General features: G+C 35.3%; 2 protein-coding genes and 1 non-coding gene across 4 annotated transcripts; 2 read left to right on the top strand and 1 right to left on the bottom strand.

Annotated features, from left to right (window-relative positions):
- Positions 1 to 749: 749 nt before the first annotated feature.
- On the bottom strand, positions 750 to 2,944 carry LOC18436313 (putative glycosyltransferase At5g03795). Its single transcript, XM_006846334.4, has one exon. It carries the CDS (start codon positions 2,655 to 2,657, stop codon positions 1,563 to 1,565), a length of 1,095 nt encoding a protein of 364 aa, XP_006846397.2. The 5' UTR covers positions 2,658 to 2,944; the 3' UTR covers positions 750 to 1,562.
- Positions 2,945 to 6,748: 3,804 nt separating this feature from the next.
- On the top strand, positions 6,749 to 6,822 carry TRNAV-CAC (transfer RNA valine (anticodon CAC)). Its single transcript has one exon. It is a non-coding gene; the product is annotated as a tRNA-Val (tRNA).
- Positions 6,823 to 11,231: 4,409 nt separating this feature from the next.
- On the top strand, positions 11,232 to 19,425 carry LOC18436311 (PRA1 family protein A1). 2 transcript variants are annotated; one of them, XM_088873448.1, is made up of 8 exons: positions 11,232 to 11,551; positions 12,342 to 12,382; positions 12,660 to 12,738; positions 17,311 to 17,397; positions 17,483 to 17,571; positions 18,050 to 18,121; positions 18,464 to 18,605; positions 19,165 to 19,425. In XM_088873448.1, the coding sequence occupies exons 1-7, from the start codon at positions 11,394 to 11,396 to the stop codon at positions 18,565 to 18,567; spliced, it is 630 nt and encodes a 209-aa protein (XP_088729574.1). In that variant the 5' UTR covers positions 11,232 to 11,393; the 3' UTR covers positions 18,568 to 18,605; positions 19,165 to 19,425. The 2 variants fall into 2 exon arrangements, with proteins under 2 accessions (XP_088729574.1, XP_006846396.2); XM_006846333.4 differs by lacking the exons at positions 11,232 to 11,551; positions 12,342 to 12,382 and adding an exon at positions 12,401 to 12,518.
- The last annotated feature ends 8,144 nt before the right edge of the window (positions 19,426 to 27,569 follow it).

A 27,569-nucleotide genomic window follows, 5' to 3' on the forward strand; every position in this document is an offset into this window, starting at 1 on the left:
AGAGCCTCGGCTCCATATAAACTTTTTTCATCTAATTATGAAATTTAAAGTTTGTAACGTTCAAATAGATCTATGAACACTTGAAAATATTGAAAATTGACTGTCCATATATTTTGTTAGAAGATGAACTATTTTTAATCCCCCTTCTTTTTTTAATATTTAAAACATAGCGATCCTCGATTTGCTCTTATCCCCTATAGAATCATACTTTCATATTTTATAGTGAACAAAATGGTTTATCTGAAATATGCATTGTTCTTTAACATGTAATAATTAGGACCTTTCATTATCTATTTCTTGCCTCTAGAACGTCTTAAGTTTCTTCACGTTTTGCTATTTGCCTTTTGCTTAGCATTATTGTTTAACAGAAGGATGAATTTTTAGGAGTTCTCTAATCAGTATCTAGCTAAGAAAAATAGTTCCTTTAAAATCTACCAACATGGAAAGCAAGTACTTATTGAAGATATTTATTCACATCTATGTCGCATCCTCTCTGTCACATCCTTTCTTTTACTCTTACAACGAAACCATGTGCGGGCCGTCGCAATTGATCTTTAACGATTAGCTATAAAATCGAAAAAGTTTAAATCAAAAATAAATTTTTTTGAACTTAATGATACCATTAAATTTCACATTATAAATTATATAGGGGTGCAGATGATAGATGATATACGGATGCATCCGTAGCAATAGAAGCAAGATACAACTTCAAATTTTATCATGGTATATTATGGTATATAATTTTGATGTAAAATGTTTTTAAGATTATCTCAAAATCTATTTTTATATCTAATTATTTTAGGATTATCTCAAAATCTATTTTTATATCTAATTATAAAATTTTAAATGTAAAAAATGGTTAAAATCAAATCGATTTATAGACATATGAAAATCTTGAAAATAAACAGTGTAGATAATATGTTGTAAAATGTACTATTTTTTAGACTTAAAATCTTTTTATTTTTCATAGTCATATATCTCAATGTCAAGACGACCAATCAAAGGGTTTTTCAACATTAAAACTACCTTTTTTTTTTTTTTTTTTTTTATGAATTTTTTAAATGCATCCGTTTTTTTTTTTTCTTTTTTTTATGAATTTTTTAAATGCATCCGTTGCTCTTCATTATATGGTTGCAACCTTATATAAACTTTTTCCATTATACATTGATCGCTTTATACCAATATCAAAGATAAAACTTACGTGTCGTGTGGGTTGGTTACAATAGATTGTGATTTTTTTGTACGAAAGATAAATAGGCTCATTGTATAATCCTTGCACTAACCCACAAAAGATGTACATTGAACTTCTGAAAATGCCGAAAATACCCTTTATGACAAGGTCGTCGTCTCCAAGGTCATTTCCACAACGACAATATTACCCTCCAGTAACTTTACAGAATTGAAGCCCCACAAGGCCACTACTATAAGCACAATTGACCAAACTACCCTTCCCGGTTGCAAGAGATTACAGCCGGCCATTCATGGTCGAAGACCATGTCACCAAATAAATGACCAAAATGCCCCCTAGCGTGCTTCCACAGTTACAAATGACGAAAGTACCCTTACAGGTTCTGCCTCCTAGCGTATCTGATCGTATGCCGTCTAAGCCACAGCTGGTACATCACCGTGTAAAACGCATCGTAGGGTCGAGGAGGACTGTTCCATATGAGATGGACGGCTGCCCGCTGCCCCGCCCCCCTCATCTCCTCGTGTCTCCCCTGCCCGAAAGCCTCCTCCAACCTGCCCGCTAACCCTTTCACCGCTTTAGCCCCAACAAACATCGCAATGCCATTCCAGTCCAAAACGTCACTGAAAGGCATCTCAAGTATCGGACGGCTAGAAATAACCACGGGCACGCACCCCGCCCACAGAGCCCCACGCATAGCCGTCAGGTCCCCGCCGTACAGAAACAGGCAGAACCCACATGACCCCAGATCCAACGGTTGAGATTCGATCATAAACCTTGAATCCTCTCTTAGATACTCAAGCACAGACCGTACCTGCCGCGTGTCATCCCCAACATAACACCCCAGGAATTGTCCCGTCCCTTTCTTTCCCTCGCCGATCTTTTCCCCAACCAAATGCCCCCTCCCTCCCCCCTCGCCGATCTTTTGCCGATGCGGAATCGGCGGCAACATTATGTCCTTATGTGGAAGGAACATTCCGTTGACCGTGGAATATCCCGGCAAGAAACCGGCGACCTGGACAGAGTTCTTCTTGAGCTCGACGAGGTTTCGATCGGAGTCAACGGCGATCAAATGGGGCGACGCATAGAAATGATCGGCGCCAAGGGTTTGGTTCCAAAAGGGGAAGGACGACCGTACGTCCCTTATGTAACGGGCTAGGGTTCTCCGGTTGCCGGAAAACTGGGGAGTCGCCGGGAAAGGGAGGTAGAAGAGGTGGGCTTCGCCGGGGTCCGACGTGATGAAGTGGCTGGTTAAGAGGGTTTGGTGAAAGAGAGAGAAAGAGGAAGAATGGTTGGTAGAGAGAGAAAGGGTGGTGTTCTTGGTATTGGGGTTGGGGTAAGGGTAGATTTTGAATTGGCTGAGCATTTGGCCGTAGTTTGGGAGGAAGATGGAGGGAGAGAGATAGGGGGATTTCGCATGGAGAAGAGAGAAGCAGAGAGACCAGAAGAGAAGGAAGAGAAGAGAAGCCATGGAACCTCTGAGAGTGAAGCGAGCGTAGAGCAAAGGAATTTGGGAAGAGAGAGAATTATGCGTTAGAACATTGGGAAGTTCATCAGGTTAAACCTCTAGCTCTTTATTCACATTTAATAAATGGAGAGAGAGAGAGAGAGAGAGAGAGGGAAAATGGAGAGGGCAGAAAAGTAAGTCTGCATAGGATGGCGAAAGTTTTCGAAGTGCAAAGAAAGCTGATTTTGGAGATGATGACGAGGAGCCTTAACAAGTACGACTCGGACCGAGTTTCGACCTGCCCCTAGCAGCCTGATTAGTGTTGAGTACCGTGGAGGTCAAAAAATTAGAAAAAATCTAATATATATATATATATATATATATATATATATATATATATAGGTGTAGTTTGTATAGAGCCGAGGATCTAAATAATCAAAATAAAGCACACTTTTAAATAATATTGAAAAATATGGTTTCAATACTAAAAATCTTTGTGATATTTTTAAAATATATTTTTATACATAATTATAAAATTTAAAGCTTAAAAAATAATCTAGATTGAGCATATCTATGAAAACTTAAAAATCTTGAAAATTGACAATCTAAAAATGTGTCACAAGATGCACTATTTTCAAAAGTTGAAATCTATTTTTTTGTCATGTCCATACATTTTGATGTCGAGACCATCAATTTGAGGATATTTGAGCATCAAAACAACCTCTTTTGGAGAAATTTTTGAGATGGGCTCTAATTTGATTGTTTAGAGCCTCGGCTCTATATAAACTTTTCCATATATATATAAAGCAAGATTAAGCAAAACACTTCAAAATGATCTTAAAAAAATAGTAAAAAAATATGTTTTAACAAATCAATTTGATTGGGGGTATGAAATGGACAAGATTTCTATGAGTCCATATAGAAATTAGCCTCCACTTAAAAATCTATTTTTGAGATGGATTTTTGGACTTAATTTTAAAGACATGTAATTTCTAACATGGAGATCATGAATATGAAAAACAAATAAATTTTAAAAATTAGAAATAATAATTTTATGAGAAATGATCTTATAAGACCCTCTCCCACTTATGTGTATAGGACCCCAAATGATCGTCAATAAATTTGACACAAATTTCTAAAAAAGTCAAGTTTCATACCCATGTGATAACTTTTCTAGATATCCGTGTTAAATTTAATGGTGATCATTTGGGATCCTACACACATGAGTAGGGGAAGGTCCTATAGGATCCTTAATCTAATTTTATTTAGCAAACATTTCGAGTGTTAGTTTTTAATTGTTTTTAGATGGACCACCTATTTGCATCCATCTTTAAAATGGATGATTTATACTTTGGGATTGCATATTGTAGACATGCGGTCCAATCCTTATAAAACATTTTCCTTTTGAAATAATCCAAAAAAAATGAAAAAAAAAAAAAAAATATTTATGCTCAAAGCACTTTCTGATCTTTGCCAAAATGATAGATAATATAAAAAAACATGTCACAAATAAATTCATCACTTTTAGGATTTTTATATTTTTTTGAATTTTTTTTTATATCCTTCCGTTGGACACCTAACTTATAATGATTTAGGCTTGGCAAGGGCCCGACTTTGAATATCTCAATATTCACTTTCAAGGTTTTAACATCCATTCTCACAGATAGGTTAAAAAATTAATTTAATTGGGTAGAGGCTTGTCATCCCTACTGACTTATCTAAAAGAAATAAATAACCAAATGAAAATAAAAATCAACTATTCCATGATTCTAAAATTTATTTTAATTTATAAGGAAGAATATCCCTCGGCGCACACTCATTCTCAATCGATAACTTCTACATAAAAAATTGATGATTCTAATTTCCGGTGTCTGGCAATTGCACTGAGCATTACCACTTTTGGTTATTGAGTGCACGGGCACTAGTCTTAGTCAATACCCTGACCATGTCAAACATAAGAGCCCGCGACTCCCTTGGATGAAAGCTACTTGTGAGAATTTTCTAATCTGAAAATTTGAATCCACCTAATAAGATTTATCGGATAATTATACTAAAAAAAGAAAAAAAGGAATTGAATTTTGAGCTCTTTGACACTTACATCTCACTTTTCGGAAATTAGATGGTTTTTTGTTATTATTATTTGGGAAATTTTTATATGTTCCCCTTACAACATAGAAGTACTATCCTTCCCCTACCATCCAGCCGTCCATTTCTTATCAAGAGAGCCACTCATCGTTTGATCTTAGATCCGACGTCTCAAAGTATTTTATTTTTAATTTTTTTTAATACAATTTTTCTGAATATGAAATTTGGTACGTGACATATTCTCATTGGGGTGCACCTATAAAAAATATTAACAATAATTTTTCGATAAAATATAATGACCAACATACCCCTTGAAACTTTCAAGAATATTTTGGTAATTTTATTTTATTAAAAATATTTTTTTTATATTTTTCATTAGTGCGAGTTTAGTAGAGGAATGGATGTCCAAAATTTGGTGTCAAAACAATTTATAGAAAAAATAAATAAAAAGTAAAACAGTGTAGAGACGTTACATTATGATTGGGGCAATCTTAGCCCTCCATTAACAAATTGACAGTTGGATAAGGAGGAGGATAGAACTTTTATGTTGTACGGGGAAAATAGAAAGCTTTCCCTTATTATTTTTGGGTAAATAATTAGATGGCCTTTTGTTCATTCTTAAGACGTTATTTTCACATACATAATGTGATTTGAGTTTTTTTTTATTTTTTTGGTAGGTTGAAGACATTACATCCCCATAAGTTTGAGTCCTAAAAACACTCATTGATTGAATTTTAGCTAAAGGAGAAAATAGATAGTATGCCCATGCGGGAGCACGAAATCTTTGGCAACTTAAACATGTGTTTGGATTTGTATAATTGGACCTTGTTATGACTAGACCGATGGCCGGACCGGTGAGGCATGGGTGCTCTCAGACTAGTCGGTCTAGACCATTCATGGGTTAGATTATTGACTAAATAAAAAAAAAAAAAAGAGGAGAAAAGCTGTACACTCCTAAGCTATAACGGCGAAAAAACCCAAAAAAATGACTTTTTGTAAATTAAAACGTCTTAGTTCAAACTAACCGGTTTTGCTGATGGACAAGTGGACCGGCTAGTCCATCAATCCCTCACCAATTAGCTAGATCATCTAATCTAGGGTAGTGGACTGGACTGAAAAGGCTACCGATTCACCAATTTTCAGCTTGAACCGATTATCTTGTCCGGACTCTAACATCATTGCCTTGTTCTAGTTCAACTGACGCCTGTATGATTCAGACACACAAGTCCATGGTTCATAAACGTTTGACACACTATAACCACATCATGCATATCAAAGTTGGACACACAAGGCCATGGTTCATGAAACCTTTGACACACTATGGACACATGATGCCTATCCACATATCAATAAAGTGAATGATGATTTCAATGCAACTAGCGAAATTCGCATAATCCTCCTCCATCATCACAAGTGTATGCTTGAATCTTTGGAGCAAAGCCCTCATCTCAGCTTCGTTTGCAGTTCGTCGACCCAATAGTCGAAAATATTTCAGTAATACATTTCCCGCCACAATCTCTAATGTTCTTTTAATGGAAATATCCATACAATGATTCTAAGATGGAGCCAAAGATTTCATATCGAACAATCCTCCCAAGTAGGTCTTACTCCCAAGGATGTACGTATACTATATCCTCCTATAAGGGTATATTATACGTTATATTTTTTTTTTTGTAGAGCAACTTATCAACCCGCACCTAAAACATCGGCTATCGAATATTTCAATTATTATCAAATTGTTCTTAAAATATCAATTATTTTAACTCTAGCACAATGTTGTCTTTCTATCATGTAAATTGAAGATGAAAAAAGAAGAAGAAGAAAAAGAACTAAAACGGGATGAGATCCATTCATCTCTTTGTGATTTTCAATGATTTTTCTTTTATTATATTAATAATTTTTTGCCTCAAAATGTTGCTTTAATTGGGCGTGAGAGTACCAACAAATTAAGCCGCGACGTCGACATCTCATTGGGGTGCGTAGTTTCACGTTCTTTTTTAACACAAATAAACTATGTGTTAACAACAGTCGTCTGGGTGGTGTAGTTGGTTATCACGCTAGTCTCACACACTAGAGGTCCCCGGTTCGAACCCGGGCTCAGACATAATACATAATTTTTTTATTAATTCAAGGGCTGATAATTTTAATTAATTAATTAATTTATTTATTATTATTTTATTAATTCAAGCGCTTGATAATTTTAATTTTTATTAATTCAAGGGCTGATAATTTTAATTAATTAATTATTATCATTATTATTTTATTCGAACCCTAGCTCAAGCATTATCAATAATTTTTTATTAATTCAAGGGCTGATAATTTTAATTAATTTATTATTATTATTATTTTATTAATTCAAGGGCTGATAAAATTTTTATTAATTCAGGGCTCATTCATCGTCTTTTTAACAATCAATAATTAATTCAAGGGCTCATTCAAACAATCGCTAATTTTTTATTAATTCAGGGGCTCATACATCGTCACATCATCAATAATTTTTTTATTAATTCAAGGGCTCATACATCGTCTCATCATCAATAATGTTTTTATTAATTCAGGGGCTCATACATCGTATTTTTAACAATCGACACGCATGCATGTTGATACATATTTTGTTTTTCTATTTTCATCTTTTTTTGTTAAGTTCATGTAAGAAGTTTTTAGCTTCAAAATTAGAATGCTTGTAACCTCAATTATGAAAGGGAATTCGTGTGGAAAACGAAGTTTCCTTACAAAACTAAAAACCTAAAAGATAAGCCATTGTTCAAAATATTATTTTGAAAAAAATCAAAATGGCTTTGTTGGAAAGCTAAGGTAATTTCAAAAAAGAAAAAGTTTATATAAGTTGAGGGCACCTAAAAAATTTATTAGAAGTATGTCAAAAAATTATGAAATCTGATCATCTCGACCTTGAGATACATGGACGGAAAAAAGTTGGAATTCAAGACTTGGAAATAATGCATCTTATAATGCATTATCTAGACTGTCAATTTTCAAGATTTTTAAGTATTAATAGATATGCTTAATCTACAATATTTTTGAAGTTTTAAATTCTATAATTAGATATGAAAATGAATTTTCAGGTCATCTTAGTTTTGATGCTAAAGTGACATCTTTTGATACTATTTAAAGGTGTGCCTTACTTTGATTGTTATGACTTAGCCTTATACAAACCACATCCATTTAAAAAACGGTGTGTGTTTCAATGGCTGCAATTTTAAACAATGAAATAAATTCCCAAAAAAAACTATGTTATCACTCTAGATATAAAATGCTACTCTCGTCCATTGAAAGCTCACTATTTTAGTGCATGAAATAGGAGAGACCAGGGTTTAAAAAAACGCCGAGTCAAGCCGGACTCGTCCGGTTCGACTCGGGAATCGCCACAAAACAAGCCGGTTCCACTCTAGATATAAAAAGCTACTCTCGTGCATTGAAAGTTCACTATTTTAGTGCATGAAATAGGAGAGACCAGGGTTTAAAAAAACGTCGAGTCGAGCCAGACTCACTCTGTTCGACTCGGGAATCACCACAGAACGAGCCGATTCCACACATAAACAGGAACCACCCGGCGGTTCTGACGTCACCACTCCGACACGGACACGTGCGACAAGCGGACACGTGTGCCAAAATCACGTACCACATACTACGTGTGAAGTTGCCCCAATGTTTCCGCATGTACACCTTACTTCATATTACATAGGTATTTATATAGCAAAGTTGAATACACATCTTTTCATGTGGGATAATTCCCAAACATCATAAAATGAAAAATGAATGTAAATATATTCTATTAATCAGCAATTAATAATCACATCTGGCGAGATGGCGTGATGATTATGACCTCTGATTTTGGCTTTGATGTTCCAAGGTCGAATCCCCTTGGGCGTTGTATAGTAGTTTTTGTTGTATATAGTGGTATAAATATTTTTGTAAATAATATAAAAGGCATAAAAAATAGAAAAAAAAGGGTTAATTTTTTGTATAGCAGTTAATTTTTGTTGTATATAGTGGTATAATTATTTTTGTAAATAATATGAAAGGCATAAAAAAATAAAAAATAAAAAGTTTATTTTATTTGAAATCTCCCTCTTTCTTCTAACAATCTCTTTCACTAAATTTATTATAGAAACCTAAAAAATTAAATTTTTGAAAAATTGAAGTGTTATTTCCAAAATTTGTATGCATTTTATTAATCTTTACATTGATAACCAAATATTTTATTTGATTTGTTAATTTTTACATTATAAATCATGTAATGTACTATTTTTCTTACAGTTGTCAATAATACATTTTAAATTAGATAATATTATAAAATATTTTTAATTTATTATTATTTGTCTAATAAAATAATTATAAAATGTAAACTAATAATCATAATTTCAGTATATAATATTATAATTAGTTAAGTTGTAATAATTTTGGATTATAGTTAGTTTGACTGTAATAATTTAGGTTTTTTTAGCAGATTAGGGTTTTTTTCCAAAACGAGATTTTAACGGCCATTCTTTCATTGATTTAGTCTACTCTTTATTATAGTCCATGTATAATTATATATTTTATCCATGATAATTCTATGATTTTTCTTTTATGTGATGCAAATTTAATACTTAAGTTTATACAGAGAAATAGCATATCAATATTCACAAATTAATGAAAAAAATGAAAGTTAATAATGTAGTACCTTCATTTCTTATTGGATTCCTAAAAAACAACATTTATAATGAATTTTAATAATTTTTTCGGATTTTTTTGAAGCATTAATCCAACTGATTCAGCCCATTCTCGATCCGGATGGCCAATTCGCAGATCCAAATCGGTTTTTGAGGTGCCCAATCCCACCGATATGCTTTTTAAACTATTGGGAGAGACACCTAACGATTTAGAATTTGAACACTCATGCTTTGACGAAGTCTGACCATGTATTTTTATTATGGCAGTATCTTTTCATTCTTTCTCCTTTTCTATCTTTGTAGGATGTGGTATCTTAGAGTTCATCAATAGGATATTTGTAGTTTTTTTTGTGGCTTTTTTTTTTATTGAATTTGGATGTGTTTTTACATTCCGTGCCTTCCAATCATCAAGTTTCCCATTATTTGTAAATATTTTCTAAAAATAATGTATACCATGAAACCATTTACCTTTCAAATAAAGTGTTCACAAACTTGACCCCAATCTCGATGATCTCTAAAGATCTAGGGCTGCCAATTTTGTGACCAACTTGTTTGAAAGGTAAATGATCTTACAAATATTTAGAGATAGAAACAAGAAATTAGAAACCCGTGCTTTCAAATCCTCAAGTCTCCTATTATTTCTAAATATTTTTTTTAAACACCACCAAATATAATTCTATCTCATTATCCCCTTCAATTACAACTGATCTTCTTTCAAGGGCCTCTCTCTTTCTTTCTTTTTTTTTTTTTTTGTATATTTATCCAATATTTTAAATTAAAAATAAAAAATATTTTTTGGCCTTTAGATGAGACTAGGTTCCATTTGAACCTTTAAAAGGTGCTCGTGGACCTTTTTATACCAACCCAAAAAAAAAAAACACCAAACATGAGGTATATCCCGACGGATCAAATCCACAAAATAGTCTGGCGGGAGCAGCAAATCATTGCACATTTAAAGTTTTTAAAGCTCTCCTAGACTCTAGGTCCTGTATTCTCCGTTAGAGAAATCTCTTTTCCAAATCTTAAAGTTAGAGAAATCTCTTTTCCAAATCTTAAAGATGGATGCTAGTAGGATTTCCATTTAAAAACAATGGAAGTTAAGGGTCCAAATATTTTTTTATTAAAATTATTATTTTTATTTTTAAAATTTATTTATTTTCTCATATTGATGTTCTTTATGAATTAAGTCCAAAAATCCATTAGATTTATTAATAAGCCCGCATTTCTACATGTGCGGGCATGATTGCATAAAAACGGGGTCCAAAGTTTATTTATTTAACCAGAAAAATAAAATCTAAATAAAGCAGAAAACTACTTGTCTTCACTAACAACATTGAGAAAAATTCCGTGGGTTATCTTTCTACAAACCAGCAGCAGATTCAATCTAGGTTCCTACATAATTTGCTGTTAAAATGAAGTAGAATTAATCCAATAACTTTAATAAGCATAAATACTTATATTAGGAAAGCGGCATAATAATCACAAAATCATGATTGTTTTATCACCTGTTAGACTGATTTTGCTAATGAAAAATGCAGCAGTGAAAAACACAGAATTTGATCAAAATAAATGTTAATTTGGCTACTTAAATTCACTGAAAATCCATAAAAAAAAATTCTAGTTCTTCAAAATTCACAATATTAAGTTTCAAATAGCCAAAAAGAAAGATAAAATAAACTTCCGAAGACTCCAAGTCCTATATTTTCCACACTTTTCCATTTAACATGGCACATACTGCAATTAGTTATATAAAATCAAAAGGACAGACTAGGTAATTACGCCGACCATATTTACCGTGAGAATGAAGGGATGTCTTGACCTGTTTCTTCTTTCTGAAACCAAGGAATCAAGGGAGTTTCCTGGAAAAGGGGGCCTTCTTCTGGCTTTCGCGTTTTCAAAGGAGAGTACTCAAGCGCGAAATTACCATTCTGCCCCTCTGCAACTTCTGGTTTTCTAGGGCTAGATAAAATTAGGGTTTTCTAGGGCTAGATAAAATTAAGGCATGGATTGGGGCAACGTAACGGCAGAGGATCTGGCCGATGCCCTTCGTGAAGTGGATTGGTCATCTCCTCCTCGACCTGTTTCAGAATTCTTTTCTAGGTTTACGATTCCCAGATCTTATGCTAAGTGGAACTCTCGCCTTAAATGCAATCTCTACTAGTAAGTATGGATTTTGAAATTGCTGTACTTTTTAGTAAGTATGGATTTTCAAATTGTTGTACTTTTTTTTTGTAAGTTTATGGTGCTTTTTATTTATTGCTTTGTGTTGGTGTAATTTGACATTTTTTGTTGATTTTTCTCTTTCGGATTGATTGTTGTTGGATGATTTTGAGTTTTATTTTTTTGGAGTTATTATGGTTGATTTTTTCTCGCTTTTGGTGTACTGGGTTTTTTGGGTGATATTTGCTATCTATTGATGTACGTTTCCCTTGTTTTTGCTGACTTTTATTTTTAGATCAATACTGTTTATTTTGGTTTTCTCTTTTGAAATCCCTGATCAATTATAGCTTTTCTTTTTAACTGTTGCTATAGTTTTTCCGTCTTTTTTTGTTGGATTTCTTATGAGTGAAGAAGTGATTAAGAAGCTCAATTCCATTTCCTCATATCAAACACAGAGTTGGAAATGCTCGCCACACTCCTATGGGATATGCCCCAAACCCTAGACTCCCATGTTCTTCATTTTTTATTTTATTTTATTTATTCTTTGTATCCATTTCTTTTCTCTTTCTATTAATTCCTTATATCAGATAATTTGGAAAGGGTTTAGTCTCAATTATATCTGTCGTTGTTCTTGTTAAAAGCAATTGGGTATTTCAATGCAGATGTGTGTTTTTTTTTTTTTTAGTGATGCTGGTTTCAATTATGTTACTGCAAATATTTATTTTGGAGGGTTTATATGTTGCAGCAACTAACAATCCTGAAAGCTATTTCATATGTTTCCATTTTGCAGCTACCGGACCAACTATTTCATTATGGTAATTTTCATTCTCGGTAAGCCGTTGTTGCCATGTAGTTTTCCTCGTGGTCCACACCTCCTCTCTCTCTAACTCTCTCTCTCTCTCTCTCTCTCTCTGTTATATGAGCGAGGTGCGGACCAACTATTTCATTATGGTAATTTTCATTCTCGGTAAGCCGTTGTTGCCATGTAGTTTTCCTCGTGGTCCACACCTCCTCTCTCTCTAACTCTCTCTCTCTCTCTCTCTCTCTCTCTGTTATATGAGCGAGGTGTTGACTGAAATTACTGTTTTTTCTGTTTATTTAATATTAGGTTTGGGCTTCCTGCGAAAACCACTCGCTATTGTGGCTGCTCTGTTGACGGGGTTAAGCATCGCTTTCTTGAATGATAGGTATGTTTTTCTGCCCTTTGCCTATCTGGATCTTCTTATGCGTATTACAACTAGTAACTTGTCAACTTGTGCCATTTTGGAGATATAGATTTTTTTTGTCATGTTTTAAGAAACAAGGAGTTCCTTATCATCAAAAAATAGTGATAATATTTTTTGATAATAATAAAAGATGAACAACTTGGTTTATTTGTCTGATAAGTTATTTTTGGCTGGATCCTTTGATGGTCTAGGCTGGTTGCTTTGATGTGTTTCTTTTCCTTGTGGGCGTGGTGATTGCTTTTCATTATGCTTAACAACATAAGTAGTTTGACGGTGACTTCTTGTGGCATTTGCTATTGCTTCTTTACTTGGAGATAGAAATTGTTAGTTTTACAACTCTTACGTTTACGGTTGAGGTGTATCTGGTAGGCCATCAGTAGAAAGATTCAATCGACCAAACACAATCGACATCTATTGAATTTGGAGGTTGTTTGTAACTTTTTATGTCCTGGGCTTGGAAAACAAGGAAATGAATTGGCATGGAAGAAAATATTGGGTGTTTAGAGGGGCATAAAAAATGAAGATCGGCATGGTAGAAGTTTTAGAAATATTTTGAATGAGGCGTGATGGCTGCATTCCATTCCCAAACTGGTATGAAAGTTTCCTTTTCTTTTTTAGGTATTGAGTTTGGGTTGGGGGATGGCATGAGTTCACAACCATAATTTGATATAATTTGAACTTGGCTGTCGCCGTTCTATTCCATTCCCATCTTACTGGCTGCTATGGTTCGATCCTGACAAGGTTGGTGTGTACCATGACAGGGGATGTACATTTTTAGGTATATAGAAATAGAAAACTAATTTGAATCAACAGTTTCTGGAGTAGGTTTGGCTAAATTTTGTAGCTATTGCTAGGTTTGGTGTTTCTCATGTGGATTCATGTCATGTGACATTCACTTGTGCCAATGTTTTAAATCACCGACTCAGTGATCTCTAGGCAGGTTGACTTGGCTGGGTCTTGTTGAAATTCAGCTGAGTGTATTGAAATAAAGCATTAAAAGTAATGGAAACTGTCAGGCTTGGGAGAGCTGCATAGTATTGGCACTATTGCCACGGGACTAGCCAAGGTCCTGAAGTTGATTTGGGAGAGTCCTGAGTCAACTCACTTAGTTTTGAAAATCTGGCTTCTACATTTATGTGGCTTGAAGCTTCAGTTTGAATTGGTTTTACCCTGGTAACCTTGTAGATTTTTTAATCCTTTCAAAGTGCTCTTGCTGCGAGCTCTCTTTTCATCAATGAGTTATTGCTCTGACATACTGTGATACTGATGTACTGAAAACTATTAATAACACACATGTTGAAGGTTCGTGTGAAGTTAAATTATTGTTTGTTTCTTGCAATTGAATCAACAAATGTGTACACACATATTGAAGGTTCATGTGAAGTTCAATTATTGTTTGTTTCTTGCAATTGATTCAACAAATGTGTATTTGAATTTTAGAATAGCTACTCTATAAAGGGTGCAGTTAGCATACGGATGCATCCGTAGCTGTAGAGGTAAGGTGCACCTTCAAATTTTATCATGGTATATAATTTTGATGTAAAATGTTCTTCGGATTATCTCAAAATCTATTTTTATATCAAGTTATAAAATTTTAAATTTTAAATTTTAAAAATGGTTAAAATCAAGTAGATCTATAAACATATGAAAATCTTGAAAATGGATGGTGTAGATAATATGTTGTAAAATGCACTATTTTTGAGACTTAAAATCTTTTTATTTTTCATGGTCATACATCTCGATGTCGAGATTATCAATCAAAGGGTTTTTCAACATTAAAACTACCTTTTCCGATAGATTTTTGAGGTGCATCCGTAGCTCTACATTATAAGGTTGCATCCTTATATAAACTTTTCCCCTCTATAAAATGCAAATTCTGAAGAAGTAATTGCAATAAGAATCTTGTGTTTGAATTGTATGTTACTGGAGTGGGCACCAAATTATGGATCAAGCTTCCGACAACTTGCAGTCTTTAAATTGTTAGATGGAAAATTCAGGATAAAATGGTTTTGGATATCCACATGGATTAAACAATAACTGCCAGATTCCTATTTCCTATTAATCTACTAAGGAATTTGTGGATATCTATATTAAAGATGTGTTCTCCCTCCAGCAATGCCATTACAACTGTACCAAGTGTGACGACTTGACTACACCGAGTTACTCGGCCTAGGCCTCTGGTCAATGCGAAAATGTCCCGATTATATTGTACACCTCCCTGGAAAATGGGAGGTGTACATTCTCTCTCCTAGAAAGTGAGAAAACTGGCTTTCACTCCCTAACTTCAGTCCTACGTTCTCTCTTTAGGGCTCATGAGATCCATCTTCCCCACCTTTTTAGTAATCTTTGCCTACCTATGCCTTCTTTCCTTGCAAATCCCCCACTAATTTTCCTCCCTTTCTCTACCCAAACTCTTGGGCTACTACCTCTCTCTGATAGAGGAATTGGTGTGCAGATAGCGAAACCTCAGGCATGTATTCTCTTCCTTTGCAATGTAATCTAGTGGTGGCCATGGCAAGAGAAGCCCAATCTTCGTATTATCATCCCTCCCTTTCTCTCAGCTGCTCTCTCTCTCTCCCCCCTTTTGTTTTCCTCCCTCCCCCCTATCTCACTCTCTCTCTCACCTCCCTCTTTTTCCCCCCCTCTCTCTCACTCAGCTGCTCTCTCTCTCTCTCTCTCTCTCCCCCACCCTTTGTTTTCCTTTCTCCCTCTTTGGGCTGTCTCTCTCACTCTCCCCGCCCCCTCCACACTCTCTCTCTCTCTCACTGCACATGTGCTAGATAAACTTCTTCTTAGCCACATGTATTATCTCTCTCAGTCCTTCAGCCACATGTCCCTACTTTTTCTTCTCTTGACCACCTCCTCCAGCCTCGTGCGTTGTTTTTCCCTCGCTTCCCCCGGTACTTTCCCAAGGCCCACTCTATTTCCCATTTTTCTTGGCTCCTTTTTTTTCCCCATTCTTTTTAGGGCTCTCATCCTGTTGCAGGATTCAGCCGATCCCTGAGGACTCGGCCAAGTAACTCTCCTTGGCCAATGGGCGAGTCCCTTGGCCGAGGCGAGCCCCGGAACATTGACTTTACGTTGTTCTGTAATGAGGCTTGAGATAGCCGCACATATCCACCAATACTTCCAGATTTTGAATAATGTGCTTGTATAAAAGTCCCTTATCTCTTGTTGATATGTAATCTTGCCAGCTTTTTTGGCTGGTTATGGACCGAAATGGCTGAGGATTCTAAAGTGGGGAGGAGTTCCTTTATTGCAGCGTAAACTGAGCCCATGAAATGCTTTCTTCATAGACACGTGTTCTTGGTATTATATGTGTGGCATTCCCTTAAAACTCACCAATGTTCTATTCTGACACTGAAGTGATCTCAAAAGACCATTCCGAGAATTGACTTTTTGACAAAAGAAGGCAGTGTACACTGGGTGGTTTGGGATCCTCTTGGAAACATGTGTGCATGTGTGTATGAATGAGAGAGGGAGGGAGGGAGGAGGTGAGGTGGTTGGGTGTGTCATAGATTTTATTGTAACGCCCATGACAGAGCATCTATAATTGATTCAGTTTCCAAAAAAAAGAAAAATAAAAGGCATATATAATTTGATTCTATGCATCAGATTATGACATGAATACAAGTTGATGACAATTTTGCTGGTTGTCCTTTCATTCATTGTTTGTGACTTTGCAAAACCCATGCATGAAATGTTGTTTGGATGTTGAAATCTACGAAACATTATAGAACCTACCCATATCTCAGTATATGGTTTATTGTGGGATTTAATATTTGCTGCTGTGTATGCACATGTTTATGTTATAGAAAGCATATCAAAGTACAATGGACAATGGGACTATGATGCTGCAAGGTGAATCCACCATCTATTTCAACCAGTGTTTCAAAAAGCGCTAGGCGGGTCCTAGGCGGCCTGGTGGGTCCAGGCCGTCCAGTGCCTAGGCAGGCGCCTAGAACCTGGGCGGCCCAGTCGAATCCAAAAAGGATGCCCAGTCAAAGATGCTTCTAAGGACTCAAAATCTTCTAAAAAACCCCTCAATAGATTTATAAAACATCCAAAATTAAATCTAATATCAATGGGTGATGTTTTGATCAATTTTTGTCAATTTTGAAAAATAAAATTTTTTCCCCTTTGGGCGGGGCGCAGGCCCTGCGAGGCTGCCCTGGGTTGGGCGCTAGGCGCCTGCTTAGGTTGGTTCCGTACCGCCTAGGCGGCCGCCCAGGGACTGCTGCCCAGATTGGCTGCCTTGGCCTGGGCGATGTGCCCAGGCCTTTTAGACCGCCTAGGCGGTCCGCTTTTTGAATAACTGATTTCAACTTCTGGATGATTTAGGTTTACTTTACCTGGTTGAAAATCCTTGCGGGCCCCACTGCATTTAATCCCCAGATATTTGTTAGTGCGACAGATGGTGGATGTAGGCTTGGAGTACCATACACCACAGACCCTGGTTTATTTACCCCTATGATATATGTATGTTGTGGTGGATAGTTTACTTAATAGTATTTTCTTCATGTGAATTGATAGCTTTGCAGTGACTTTCAATGAGAAGGTGACAAGAACTGTGAGGCAGTTTTCTCCACATTTGGCTGCAAAGATGAGGCCACCTGTTGCGTACGTTTTCTTTTCTTGGTTTCACACAAATTGTATATTAAAATAGTTTTGTGGCTGCTTACTATGTTATCCTCTTTTGTTGCAGGCCCGTCATCCGTGGGCGTCCTTCTGTGAAAAGGCAAATTCATATATGTGGGCGGCCTCGGTGGATGTTTGTTTTTGTGTTCTCTGCAGGTACATTAAACTCTGATTAGTAGCCAACTCCTCTCTCTCTCTCATTAGAAAAGGAAGTCGCAGTACTGTTTTAAGAAAAGTATGAGGGAAGAAGTTTTCTTAAGCACAATGGTTATTTGCATCTTCTAGTTCTCTTAAGCACAATGATTCTTTGCCATCTTCTCGGAGTTCACTTCAGCACAATGGTTCTTTGTCATCTTTAAGAAATTTGGTTTTATCTTTTTTGATTTGTTTTGCTTTGCTATTATGATACTTACGAAACTGCTAATTTTTTTTTTTTCGGTTGGTAAATAGATTTTTCCTTTTTAGTTGGTAAATCGAATCACTGATGCATTTGTTTCCTTAAAAATTTCATTTTTCCTTTCAAACTATGCTTAGTTTTCCTGTAGGTTTTACTCTCTCATTTTTTGCTAAATTGTCCTGGAAGGGATCATCGTAAGATGCTGGTTGATGAGTTACATGCATTTGTTTTTTGCAGCTAGTTTCTTCTTGTGGTTTGCCTCTTGCGGTCTCCTCACAGTGCTATGGGCATTTGTCATAGGTCTTCTAGGTATCTCTTCATAAACTGGTTGTCTCTTCTTCTTTTCCTAAGTTGGCTATGGGGAAAACCTTAGTTTGTTAGGTCTTGACTGAACTGTGTGGTGATGGATAGAGGAGGAACCCCTATTGGCAAGGTGTTTTCTTCTGGTGGTTTCCACTTATCTCTATCCATGGCTTTGTGGATGGTGTTGACCCAATCAACTACGGATTTTCCATAGTCCATTGGATCATAATGGACTTTTTGCCTTATCTATGCATACATGCATTCATATATGTAGTTATCTGTGTATGGATGTATATTTTATCACTATTTTGATGTGTTCTCTTCTCTTTTGTTCTTCATTTTTGGCAGCTACCATTCTTCATGCAAGCTTTAGGACACCCAACTTGAAAGCTCGGCTCAACACATTCCGTGAAGAGTTCCGAGCAGTGTGGCGTAATTACAGTGAGCTGTAAAGTAGGAAGCGAACTTCCCTGGAGTTTCCAAATTGCCTGTGAGTAAATTATGGTTTCTAAAGTCACTTTGTTGAGTCTAGCCATCTGATTCTTGTGTGCACACAATGCCGCTCGGGCTTGTGTGAGGGATAGAAAGATGCTTGATTTTGAAATGAAATTCCTGAAAATGGATTGTGTAAAATATCTGATTCCCCAGGTCCTGCCATTTGAGTTTCTTTAATCTCTCCCTCTCTCTCTCTCTCTCTCAAAAAACAATTAAAAAAAAAAAGAAAAAGAGAAAAAAAGGGAAAAAAGACAGATATAATCTTGGTAGAAAAAGTCATTTTGAACCTGAGAAAGATCAGCCTGATTTGGCCACTTGTCCTGTTAAAACAATCTTCGTCTCTTCACCTCGAAGTTGTTTCGTCGTATCACACTAAAAAGGAAAGTTGTTTGGTTGCATCCTATAGCTATCCCTATAGATAGAGTGTCACTTTCTGTTTTCTCCTTATTTTTACTGTAGCTAATGCACCCCTTGCGTATGCCTCATGACAGAATCTCTCACCGTTATTCCCCTTATGTCCGAGATGCTGATGACGTTTTTTTGCTTTGTATCAGGACACTGAGCTACACAAAGCTGCTATTTGTGAAATCTGTGATCCTCCAGTTAAACACACAAGCTATGTACAGAATGGTGGCCAACATCAAAGTTTTTCTCTATTTTATTAAGAGGAATTCTGTAAGAGGAAGAAAAACTAGCTGTTCTTTTTTTTTTTCTTTTGTGTTTTTGTTTTTTTAACATTCTTCCTTAAACAAGGATCAAGCACATTATGTAGAACGAGACATTCTATCCAATTATTTTTTTTACTGTTTGGCGCCTGGAAGTTTGTCATATTCAGACTCTAGAGCTGTGCTTTGTTTGATATTATTAGTTTGATAATGCTTAGCATTACTCGATTGCTAGGGGTCCAAAGAAAAGTAAGATGTAAAAAATAGAGAAGGCCCGGCCCCCCATCTTCCCTCTGAAAAGTGAGGAAACCTCCCCCATTCCCCCCTCTTCTTCCTTTCTCTCATGAGTTGACTCGCTGTTGTGTGACTGGGTTTTGCTTTTATGCTTCTTTTCTTAAAACAAATGATTGAAGCACAGGGATATGTTCAGCCACAAAAAAAAGTGAAAGCTTCTTGTTTGGTTCCGTGCGCGAAATAGGGGTATCGTTTTGCATCACCGGGATGCTAGCTTGCAATGAATGTGTCTCTACGATTCCAAGTTTAGGCGTGGTCCGGCCTAACTAATGTTTGTATATTATATTTTATTTTTCATATTATTTGGGTTGTTTTTTTTTTTGTTTTTAGGGAAAAGTTTCTCACGTTTTTTATCCAAAATATACTTTCTATGTAAATACTCTCCCAACCACAAAAAAAAAAAAAAAAACTAAACTACCTTATCGTACTTTTACCTTACCCACGTCTGTCTCACCTCTGGCGCACCAAAATAGAGTTCCGGCACTGTATAAGTGCGGTCAGACAGTAGAACACTCTGGAGTCACAAACTTCGATACTGTGTAAGTAGGTTTGGTTGTAGAACACTCTCAGGCTTCGGCACTGTGTAACTGCAGTCCGACAAGGGAACACTTTGGCGCTTGCACTGTGTAAGGCAGTAGAACACTTTGGAGCTTCGGCACTGTGTAAGTGCGGTCCGGCAGTACAACACTCCGGAGTCACATGGCTCCGGCTAAGTGTACGGTCTGGCAGTAAAAATTATGGAGTTACAGTGATCCGACAATTGCAAAAGGTGGTCTGGCAGTAGATGTTATTGGATTTCAGGTCTTAGACACTATGTAAATTGCAAAGGGCAGTCTGGCAGTAGATGTTATTGGATTTCAGGTCTTCGACACTATGTAATGGGACAGTACTAAGTTTTGGGGAAAAAGTGGGAGAAAAAATTAGGTTAGAGGTAAGTTGCATTCAAAGTATGGCCTTGGGTTTTTTTTTGTAATTTTTTTTTATTTTTACCTTTTTTTGACCTTGGAGATTTTTTTGTAATTTTTCTTTATTTTTACCTTTTTTTCTTTGGGGGTATTTGCATAAAAAGTTTGTTTTGGGGTAAAAAGTGAGAAAAAAAACTAGATTGGAAGTAAGTTGCATTCAAACATAATCTTGGGGTTTTTTGTAATTTTTTTTTTACCCGGTGCAGCCAGGTCCTCAAGATTAGAGCCGAGCTAGGTCCACGGCTGACCTGGCCCAGGCAGGGCCCATTGTCAGCCCTATCCAAGTTCTTGAAAATGTAATTTTAGCCCTTGGACCCAAACTGCTGGTGGGGTTTCAATTGGACTTGCATCTTTCACTGTTAAATTGAATTTGTTGACCAGTTGTCTGAAATTCAGAATAATTTTGAAATGCTGGAGGCGAATGAAACTGGTATTGGGTATATTCCTTCTGGAGTAATTTATACGCTTACTTCCTTATTTGTTCTCTTTTTAAAGGTTGGTAGGTTGCATCATTGTTTTTCTTTTTAAAGGTTGGTAGTTTGCATCCCAAAAATTGAAGTCCTCAAATATCTCTTGTAAGGAGCAAGGTAGGCTTGGGAGTCAGCGATAGAAAGGGCGCCATTAGAGGAGAGTAGGCTTAATAGCCTGAGAAAGAGATGGCTAGAGTGCGAGAAAGGGCAATTTTCACTCTTTTGGTTGAAATTGGCGATCTGGATCAGATTGAGATTCGGAATCGCCTTGGCTATTTCGAAACTCATAATATATTGGGATATGGCCGTATGCTATTTTGAACTAGCCTGTCCAGACCGGTCCATAGCAGTTCTAGTAGGCCCTAATCACTTTAGAATGAACCCGTGTAACTGAACAACATGTGTTTAATGAGGCGTACACACTTCAATTTGATGGAGCGTGAGGCTTTTATGCCGTCTCATGTGTCTTGATGTGGGATAAATAGGTCCCGCTTCTTCTTCACTTTTAGGGGCCGTTTGGATACTTGAAAATATATTGCATGTGAAATATATTAGTGGCGTTAAATGGATTGTTACTGTTTGGGTAGTATTTAGATGCAACATGAGAAATACATTGGTACTGTTTAGCTATGTCGAAAAGAAATATGAGAAATGCATTATCAACATTTGCTTATAAACTATCATTTTTTTTTTTTTGTCAAAAAATTCTATTGAAATGCAAAATTAAAGTCATCATCATATCATTCTAAAAATATTTTCGAATAATAACATCATCATCATTCAAAAAAGATTTTCTAATGATAACTTGTGCCATTCTAAAGTCATCATCACACAATTTACTATTTATTTTGCATGCCTTTGGAACTTACATGGAATCACATGTCTTTTAACATGATTAGACTTTGATTTCAAAGTGATAAGTTATTGGAATAATATGATTGGAATAACATGTTGTTATTGTGATAAGCCTTATTTTTATTAATTTTTTATAAAAGTTTTCAAATGTCTATGTATATAATTTCAAATAAACAATAAATTTATGATACCAAATCAAAAATCTTTACTAAAAAATGGGAAGAAGTTTGATTAGTAAATTAGAAGTTTTGGTTATTGCAGTAGAAAATTTTGAGGTATTGGAGGAGACTAAAGATGTATCTTATTTCAATTGGGCTTATACTAATATCTTATGAGGATTATGTTGTGTGAAATTTTTATTATGATTGTATTATGTAATTTCTCATTGCTTACTGATTATTATTTTTGTTTTTATATGAGAGTTGATGGTTTCATACGAGGGCTAACCCAAATTGAGGATAGAGGAATGTAGAAATGGACATATGCCGTATAGAGGGAGAACGAATATACTAATAAAAGTAAGAGAATGGAAAAATTCACATGAAAGAAAGGTGTCCAGATGAGAGGAAGATCACTTAAAAAGGGAAGGAGCACATTATGCAGTGATGTAAATAGAGAGAAAGCACTATATACAAACCAGTTATTAGGGTTCAAGAGAGAGGGGTGGGTTTAGAGATCAAAGGATCACCTATACTGGCCGTAGAGAGAAAGAAGCACTTATACAAACTAGTTATTATGGAGAGGTGGGCTTAGAGATGAAACGATCACCTGTGTTGGTCATAGAGAAGAAGTGAGCACTTATACAAACGAGTTATTATGGCTCAGGGAGAGTAGGGCGAGTTATTATGGCTCAGAGAGTAGTGCCCGTTATTATGGCTCAGAAAGAATAGGGCTTACAGTGAAGAGAGAAGACTCAGAGAGAGGGAAAATGTTGGCAATTTTTTTAAACGAGCATAGGGCAAAGAAAGAGGCGAAAATTTTTCATATGCGTTTTGTGATTTTTAGAGAAATATCGGGTAATATCTTTCTATTTTCTTACCATTAAAGTGTACCCAATCAGTGGAAATATCATATTTTGTTTTGTAATCTATCCAAATAAGTGGAAATATTATATTTCCTTGTAATCTATTGTCATCCGATATATTTTGATATACCAAACGGGCCTTACTGTAAATCGTTTAACAAACTATTCGGGTAAATAAATAGTTGCATGACATAACTTTGAGGTAAATAAATTGTGGGTGAATAGAACTAGTGTATAAGATTCTTTTTTTTTTTTTAAATACAAGCTTGTGGAGGCTCTTTTAATCAATACACCAGCTTTTATTTATTTATTTATTTTTTTAAATACGAGTTTGTGGGGGCTCTTTTAATCAAGACGCCCACTTTAATTTTTTTTTTTTTTTAAATACGAGTTTGTGGGGGCTCTTTTAATCAATACGCCAACTTAATTTTTTTTTTTTTTTTTAAATACGAGTTTGTGGGGGCTCTTTTAATCAATACGCCAACTTTAAAATTTGTTTTCAAAGTCGCTCTATCCATTTTCCTCATTACAAACATAAATTTATTATTTTTTAATTTCATTAAACCGTATTTGCAAATTCATGTTTCCAATTCTATATTTATTTGGCAATATATATTTTTTGCTTGTTAAATCTCATATACGGGAGAGGATATATATATATATATATATTTGTAAGTGTAACCATATGGTGAGATTTTGGAAATGATTTAACTAACATGACTAATGACGAACAATTTCCTAAAACAATAAATTTAATTTTACACAATTGACTTTAGGGAGAAGTTTGGAAAGTGAAAATAACAATAAATTTAACATCCATTGATCTGGTACTATCTAGGTAGTGATAATCATAGAGTTTACTTTTGCAAAAGATACCCTGGGAGATCACTTGTAGTTACTAACAAGAAATTTATATTCTCAGTTATACTTTTTTCATGGGAACAAACCAATATGATTTATAAAAATTTATTCATAAAATCACTTATAAAGAATTAAGGTATATAATTCATTCATACATCGAAAACTTCTAAAAAAAGAAAAAAAGAATGAATGAATCAGGGTCCCCTAAAAAAACTATTAACAAATAATTCCCTAAAAATGGTTACAGAGGTTCTTCACTATTGAAAAGCACAAGCGTTTTGGGGTTCTTTAGGGTTCGTGTTTTGGGTAATCTCACTGAGATTGGAGTGAAGCACTACTTGGTTGCCATTTATAAAATCTACTTGATCGTGGGCTGGTGTTTGTGGTTCATGCACAACTTTGCTCTCTATCTGTTCTTGAACTTTTCGCCTCAACAATTCTTCTCTGTAGAGCCTCATGTGCCCATCTAGTGCCTCTATATCTGTTCTTGAGCTTTTCGCCTCAACAATTCTTCTCTGTAGAGCCTCATGTGCCCACCTAGTGCTTGACCTGTATCGCATTCCTTAGGACATATGGAACACTAGTGCTTCGACGTCTCCTTCTCAGCCTTCGGCTTATAAAGCTTTGTGTGGCTAGTTTAGTGGCCTCCAAGTGCTTGGCATTTGTCAAAAGCCTTGCGGGCATATGCGGCAGCGATACAATCTTATTTCACCCTCTCTACCGTCTTCTCTTTGATGAATTTCCATGACGCCATAGATGGGCTCCTGTTTTCTCACCACACCACAAAATTAGGAAAGAAAAGATAGATGGATTCCTCCTCTCTTACAGCACTACAAGAAAAAAACTGAAGCGCTTCTTACCATACGGGCAATGGCTTTGCTTAGAAAGAAGGGACCTTAAAATCATTAAGAATCCTAATCAGTTTAAGATTGGATAATATGATAGAGAGATATACGTGGGAGAGAATTTTTGGGGGTGGAGAGAGATAGAGATAGAGATAGAAAAAAAAGATAGAGGGAGGGAAAGCGAGTTTCTTGATTCCAGAAGACAAAAATAATCTAGATATAGAGAGAGAGTATTCTCTCAATTATTTTCTTTCATTTACTTTTATCTTTTATCTATCTACTCTTATATTTTCTCTAACATTAAGACACATCAAATTGGGAGTAGGCGCTGCCTAATCTCTCTAGAAAACCTCCTTATTAAAATTAAAAACAAAAGAAAGTACCATTAATCTCTCCCCATATATTATTTCCGAAACCAATATGAAAAAATGCAATTTTGGTAAAAAATCCCAAAAAAACGGTAAAAAATGTTTAAAATTTACCTGCTCCACTAAAAAACTATAATTCTCAAATAAAGAAAAAAGAACTACATTAAAAGAATATAATTCTCAAAAGATTTACCACCAAATTGATCTTTGATCTGAATGCTGTCCAAAAAAGTATATAGAAAAAACGAATTCATTTATACCTTGAAATATTTAAAAATAAAAAACAAAAATAAAAATTGGAGCTTGTTCTAAAAGCAAGTATCCAAATCATCATAATAACCATATCTAAAATTGTATATCTAAATTCATTTAATTAAATTTTTTGAAAAAGTAAATTAACTTTTTTGTGTTTCGAATTTCAAACAAGGCCCTGGAACGCGCCTTGGCCATAGGCTGGGGACAAGTGGACTCCGAGGAGTCTTGAAAGGTTATTTATGGCCAAAAAATAGTTCATTGAGATAGAGAGCGCATAAATCAAAGTCGTCCATCCGAAATTTCTAAACACCTTGTCAATTCGTTATCTAATTTTTTTATTTTTAAAGGTAAATGTTTATATAGAACTGAGGCTCTAAACAATCAAATCAGAGCCCACCTTAAAAATTTCACTAGGATCGATTGTTTTGATGCTCAAATATATTTAAATTGATCATCTCGACATCAACATGAAAAAAAACCCGGATTTCAAGTTTTGAAAATAATGCATCTTGTTATGCATTTTTTGGATCGTCAATTTTCATAGATTTAGATCTACACAATTTTTGAAGCTCATAATAAAAGAAGACAATATATTTTAAGTTGCACCCATTTTTAAAGCATAGAGTCCTACTTTTGGCAGCAGAAATCCATCTTTGCGGGGGCAAACATTTTCCGGTAACCTGTGACTTCAGAGGTGGCACTACGGGTGCACCCACTAATTCATTGAGCATATAACCTAGCCCATATAGACGAACTGGCTAGACAAGTTGGATGCGCCAATGTAGAAAAAATTGGGCGGTTAGACTGGTTAGATTGGGTTGGTTCTGGTTTCGGCCAGTTCACTGGTTAGATTGGGTCCGTTTTGGTTTCGGCTAGTTTTGGTGAACGAGTCGGGTATTTTAAAAAAAAATTATATAAAATCTTAAAAAATAAGAGATTTTATTTGTAATACATTTTTTAACATTTTCCATAATTTTAGAAAAAATAGGCAATTTGCAAAGCGAAAGTATATATAGTTTGCGAAAGGTAAAAATTAAAGAGGGTGGGGTGCAACAATTTTGACGAACCAAAAGATACCAGGGTAAAAATTAAAGAGGTGGGGTGCTTGCAAGAAATAACAAAAATTCAAAGAGCGCTTTGTTGAGCATGCTTTGAGCAAATTTGAGAAGGTTTTGACGAGATCTTTTCTAGAGAGAAATTGTGCGAAAAGGATGGAACAAGCTATGGATGATCTTATGCTTTGATACCATGTAGAATAAATTGAGAAGAAGAGGTAAGAAGAGAAGAAGAAAGTACAACTTTATATGGGTCGGTCTCTTGGACCTACAAAATATGGGTCGGTCTCTTGGACCTACAAGGGCAGTTTAGTTGTGCTTATTATTTCATTCATCGAGTATTAAATAGAAAATACAAGATAACAACTAAAAAAAAATTGATATCTACAAATATCTCCTTAATATAAATGTTTTTGGGTAATTCAATGAGAAGACATGCTTCTTCCCGGTTTTTCAACAGTTCAGTGAGTTACATTTTGAAGGTGTTAATTGGGGTGTCAGCGGTAGGAGTGGATACCAAGATATGGATGCTACTATCACGACCTAACCCCTTTCCTAATGTCTCCTAAATATATCATCATGATATTCTTCAACCTAAATATATTATCATGATATTCTTCACATCTAGTTTTATCTGGATATATTTCCCCATTTTGTGTCCCATTGCAACACATAAATTTAACATCTATTTCTATATAATGAAAATCATAAAATCTGCTTTTGGAAAAGATGCCATGGAGATCACTCGTAGTCCCAAGAAGTATATTATCACAATTATAGTTTTTACATGTAAACAAAACAAAAGTGATAAACAAAAAATCTATTCATAAAATCACTTATAAAGAATTAACAAAAATCAATTCATAAAATCACTTATAAAGAATTAAGGTATGATCCACTCAGACTAAGGTGACATACAAAAAATTCCTAAAAGAAAGAATCAATGAATAATAAAAAAAAAGAATCAATAAAAAAGGGTCCCCTAAAACAAACTAATGTCTAACAATCCCCTAACACAATCTCTTTCAGAAAAGAAAAATTGGTTTTTGAGGTACTTCGGGATAAATTTTTTGAGAAATCTCAGTGAGACCAGAGAGAAGCACAACTTGGCTGTCGTTTTCATGCTCTACTTCATCTTGAGCTTGATTAGAGTGAAGTACAACTTGGTTGCCGTTTTCATGCTCTACTTAATAAGTTTGTTGTCTTATCAACTTTTGTTCATGCACTTCTTTACTCGGTTGTTCTTGAGCTTGAGCTTTTCGCCTTGACAACTCTTCCCCGTGACACCTCATGTGCCCGTCC

The sequence above is a fragment of the Amborella trichopoda genome, chromosome 8, assembly GCF_054954075.1.
Source record: "Amborella trichopoda isolate Santa Cruz 75 chromosome 8, AtrichopodaSantaCruz75HAP2 v2.0, whole genome shotgun sequence".
NCBI lineage: Eukaryota > Viridiplantae > Streptophyta > Magnoliopsida > Amborellales > Amborellaceae > Amborella > Amborella trichopoda.